The sequence below is a fragment of the Bos taurus genome, chromosome 4 (genome assembly GCF_002263795.3).
Source record: "Bos taurus isolate L1 Dominette 01449 registration number 42190680 breed Hereford chromosome 4, ARS-UCD2.0, whole genome shotgun sequence".
Lineage (NCBI taxonomy): Eukaryota > Metazoa > Chordata > Mammalia > Artiodactyla > Bovidae > Bos > Bos taurus.
In genome coordinates, this window is record NC_037331.1 from 107,305,143 (window position 1) to 107,310,136 (window position 4,994).

A 4,994-nucleotide genomic window follows, 5' to 3' on the forward strand; every position below is an offset into this window, starting at 1 on the left:
CTCTTTTTAGAGATGGTTTGTCAGGGTTCTCTTTCTTCTAACTGCATTAATAATCAAGACTCATAGCCTTGAAGGGAAGCCAGAAAACTTGAATTCTCCCAAACTTTGTATGTGTGCATGCAAATGTGCATTCTGTTAGGTAGAGTATATAATAATACATCCTATTACATTTTATTATCTATAATAAATGTTACATATATATGCTATTATTTCTTTGATACAAGGATAACTTTTTCTGATAAATATGAGCACACAGAATTAGTTTTAACACTATATCTAACAATAAATTGTAGGAAATCCATCCAAAGTAATACATTTCCAAATGCTCACTTTGTTACACTCAGAAGGTATTTTGTGTCTTGATTTCCCTGCAGCTCTGACCTTCCTGTCCCAGAGGGCGGCTTCTCTGTCTCTACCCAGGAGCATGGGAGGCAATCAGACATGGATCACAGAAGTCACCCTCCTGGGATTCCAGGTCGATTCAGCACTGGAGTTTTTCCTCTTTGGGCTTTTCTCTCTCTTCTACACCCTCACCCTTCTGGGGAATGGAGTCATCCTGGGGCTTATCTGCTTAGACTCAAGACTGCACACCCCCATGTACTTCTTTCTCTCACACTTGGCCATCATCGACATATCCTATGCCTCCAACAATGTCCCCAAGATGCTGGCAAATCTTGTGAGTCAGAAAAGAACCATCTCTTTTGTTCCCTGCATTATGCAGACATTTCTGTATCTAGCTTTTGCTCACACAGAGTGCTTGATTTTGGTGGTGATGTCCTATGACAGGTATGTGGCCATCTGCCACCCCCTCCATTATGTTATCACCATGAGCTGGAGAGTGTGCACTGTCTTGGCCATCACATCCTGGGTGTTAAGCTTCCTCTTGGCCCTGGTCCACTTAGTTCTCTTTCTGAGGCTGCCCTTCTGTGGGCCTCATGAAATCAACCACTTCTTCTGTGAAATCCTGTCTGTCCTCAAGCTGGCCTGTGCTGACACCTGGCTCAACCAAGTTGTCATCTTTTTGGCCTGTGTTTTTATCTTACTGGGGCCCCTCTGCCTGGTGCTGGGCTCCTATGTGCGCATCCTGGCCGCCATCCTGAGGATCCAGTCCCCTGAGGGCCGCAGGAAGGCCTTCTCCACCTGCTCCTCCCACCTCTGCGTGGTTGGGCTCTTCTTTGGCAGTGCCATCATCATGTACATGGCCCCCAAGTCCCGCCACCCTGAGGAGCAGCAGAAGGTCCTTTCCCTGTTCTACAGTCTTTTCAACCCCATGCTGAACCCGCTGATCTACAGCTTGAGGAGCAAAGAGGTCAAAGCTGCCTTTAGGAGAGTGCTGTGGAAGGACAGGCTAATGTGAAGAATATCAAAGGGCAACATGCAGGAGGAACTTTGTTCTCTCTGAAGTATGGTGAATGCACACTAAGTTGCTTTAGTTGTGTCTGACTCTGTGCAACCCTATGGACTATAGTCCGCCAGGCTCCTCTGTCCATGAGATTCTCCAGGCAAGAATACTGGAATGGGTTGCAATGACTTCCTTCAGGGGATCTTCCCAATTCAGGGATCAAACCCGTCTCTTATGTCTCCTGCTTTGGCAGGTGGGTTCTTTACCACTAGCGCCACCTGTTAAGCCCCTGAAATATGGTAGGGGCATTTTTTGCCTTTAGCTGTAATGCTACAATATTATAGCATATTATAGATCTAACTGGACTTCCCTTGTGGCTCAGCTGGTAAATCTGCCTGCAATGTGGAAGACCTGGGTTTGATCCCTGGGTTGGGAAGATCTCCTGGAGAAGTGAAAGCCTACCCACTCCAGTATTCTGGCCTGGAGAAGTCCACGGACTATATATTCCATGGGGTTGCAAAGAGTCAGACATGACTGAATGACTTTCATTTACTTACTTACTTATAGACCTAATTGGCGCTTCTGAATTGTGGTGCTAGAGAAGACTCTTGGGAGTCCCCTGGACAGCAAGGAGATCAAACCAGTCAATTATAAAGAAATCAACCTTGAATATTCATTGGGAGGACTGATGCTAAAGCTGAAGCTCCAATACTCTGGCCACCTGATGTGAAGAGCTGACTCACTAGAAAACACCCTGATGCTGGGAAAGATTGAAGGCAGGAGGAGGAGGGGGTTACAGAGAATGAGATGGTTGGATGGCATCATTGACTCAATGGACATGGGTTTGAGCAAGCTCTGGGAGTTGGTGATGGACAGGGAAGCCTGGTGTGTTGCAGTTCATGGGTTTGCATAGAGTCAGACATGACTTAGCCACTGAAAAACAACAACAATAGACCTAAACATATAATCAGAGGCTATATAGACCTTAGAAAATAAAATAGATAACTATTCATGACCCTGGATAGGCATAGGTTCTTAGAGATGATCCAAAAAGTACAAGACATAAAATTTGAAAAATTGGTAAATATTGGATTTTTTGAAAATTAATTATTCTACTTGTCAAAGTCATGATTGAAAAAAAAAAGAAATACAAATTACAGACCATGTACTTTTTGAAAATGTTAGTCTGATCACAGGAGGGGACAAAGGAAAGGCTTAGACAAAAGCAAGGTTTATTATACATTTAGGTCGGGGACAGGAGACATGGCCCACCATGTGGGGTCACATGGGGGACACAGCTGGTGGTCAGGAGGCAGAAGACAGCATAAGGAGGAAGGTTAAACTACTGCCTTTATTGGCATTTCTGCAGGAAACCCTGAAGTAAGCGGTTTATATGAATAAGTTGGAGTTCTTATAATAGATAAATCTTAACCATGTAAAGAAGGAAATCAGGTAGACTGAATGCACAGGAGAATTCTCAAGGCAAGAATTCTCTAATATTTTGAACCCACGCTATCTTACTTTCAGTAATCTCATTTTAAGTCTTTCTGGCCTCTCTTCTTTCTTGAAATAACAAGTGCTATACAGTAGTATGCTTTATTGTTTTCTTGTTGCTTTCTTGGTTTTCCTCGGTTTGAAAATCAACATCCCCATTTCTGAATTGCATACAACTAAGTGCAGTTTTTCTCTCAGTTTTTAACAATTCCCTGGTATTAAAATATTCCCCTGACAAATTGATCTGCAATTTGATTTGAAATATCTTTCGCTATCTTCTCACAAAAAGAACTGGACATTTCTGACTTGCATTTGTCTTACTTAAAACATATATTAAAGAAGAAATATATGAAGTTATCTGAAAAAAGAAAGAATAGTTTTCAGTTGCAAACTTCATGCTCATGAAATGATGAATCTCTGATCTATAAGGCAAAATAAAAAAAAATTTTATCCAAAAGAAAACATTTTAAGTTAATGACTGTAGTGCTTTTCTTCATATAAGAAGATGCAAGAGTCTGGGCTCATTGTAATCATCCCTTGGTTTTGCATCTGAAGTATCTAGAGCCAGTATCTTGTTCTTCTCCATCCTGAGCTGCCCTCAGGACGCACCACCAGCTGTAGGGCTTGTGGCTAGTTGATGACAACATTTTTGGAGTTGTCTGACAGATTGCCTTCCTCAGGCTATAGTCCTCAGAAATGTCCCCACATAAAACAGAGCTTGCACCATTTAGGTTGTATGTTTTTTAAGAGAGAGGCTCACAGCTGGAGGGTGATGTTGTCTCTTAACACAATTATGCCAGATGCACAAAAATGGGAAGTCATATGTTTGCCAACACCAACCCTACTTTTGGAATTTAACAAGGTCAGATGGAAGCATGCAATCCATGAGCACCATTGTACTGGCTGGTCTTATGATTTGAGATAAGATGTTGGTCTTGTGATATGATGATAAACTGGATCCATTGTTGGTGACTGAATGGAACTCTAGTTGTGTAGCAGTAACTTTTGATTCTCATTCTTCAGGTTGCTTCTATTAGAAAAGATTTCACTGGGAAGAAAATTTCTGAGACCCATTCTCCTTGTGGCCGTTAGACCATGTAACACAATTTTCAGCTGATCAATCACTGTGTTAACTATAAACCTTGATGATCAAATGCTTAGAAAGGTCCTTGGTTATAGTGGACAAAGTATATTAGTTTCATTCCTAGCAGACCACGGTATACTATGCACAGATACTCATCACCTCCATTTTTGTGGATGGAAAGCTGTTAAAACAGAAGAGGAGAGACAATGGGCTTCCAACAGGAATAAACTATAGACTTCACATGGCAGGTGTGAATTTCTTGAGAAATAGCCCCACCCTGAAAAGAGGAAAATTTTTGAAGGCCTTGAAGCATGTTCAGACTAAATTACATTTAGGTAGGCTAGCAAGCCCTATATGGAGGACCCAATATTTGGGGGTAGCAAAACATACTTGTAACTGCACTCATGTTATTAATACACAATGATAACCACAGCATGGTGGATTGTCCCACAAAACCAAAGAATGGCTTTAAAAGAGAAAGGTGGCCATCTAGGCATCATTGAACATGCTGAATTCACTTTTAATGAGGTGTGACAGCCAGTTGAAAAAAATACATATATTTTTAACTAGAATGAGAAGATTAGAGGGAATTCTCTTCTAGGAAAAAAGTAAGGGATAAGAGTCAGCCTGGAAATAGAATGAGACCTTAGTGAAATGGATGAGACAGACTCAGCAAATATAGCTGGATACTGCTAGCACTCAGCCCTTACTCAAGACCTCTTGACAGTTTTGATCCAGATGGAGACTAAAGTAACCATGAGACAAAGCCCTTCCATTCTAGCTGCTGGAGCCAAAGGAACACAGTTATGGGGATCTTACAGACCTTGGAACTTAGTTCCTCTGGCAGTGTTTGTAATTTTCACTGAAGCATAACGAGTGCATGCTCAACTGTGAAGAGTAGATCAGAAGAAGACATACCTGTAGTACAGTTAGTCTGAATATCACTGTGTCCTCCTCCTCATGGTGGGACAGGCAGAGAAGCAGGCCCCACTATATAACAGCCTACAAAAGAAGCTAGCTTTAGTACAAGCCTCTAAATTGAGATAGGGTAACTGGCTTTGTCCCCTACTGACT

General features: G+C 41.9%; 1 protein-coding gene across 1 annotated transcript; it reads left to right on the forward strand.

Moving 5' to 3' along the window:
* Positions 1-378: 378 nt before the first annotated feature.
* Positions 379-1,357, forward strand: OR2A14 (olfactory receptor family 2 subfamily A member 14). The gene has a single exon (XM_024990941.2). It carries the CDS (start codon positions 425-427, stop codon positions 1,355-1,357), a length of 933 nt encoding a protein of 310 aa, XP_024846709.1. The 5' UTR covers positions 379-424.
* The last annotated feature ends 3,637 nt before the right edge of the window (positions 1,358-4,994 follow it).

Excerpts from the sequence above, each read along its gene's own strand:
- OR2A14 (XM_024990941.2), top strand. The coding sequence starts at position 425 with ATGGGAGGCAATCAGACATGGATCACAGAAGTCACCCTCCTGGGATTC.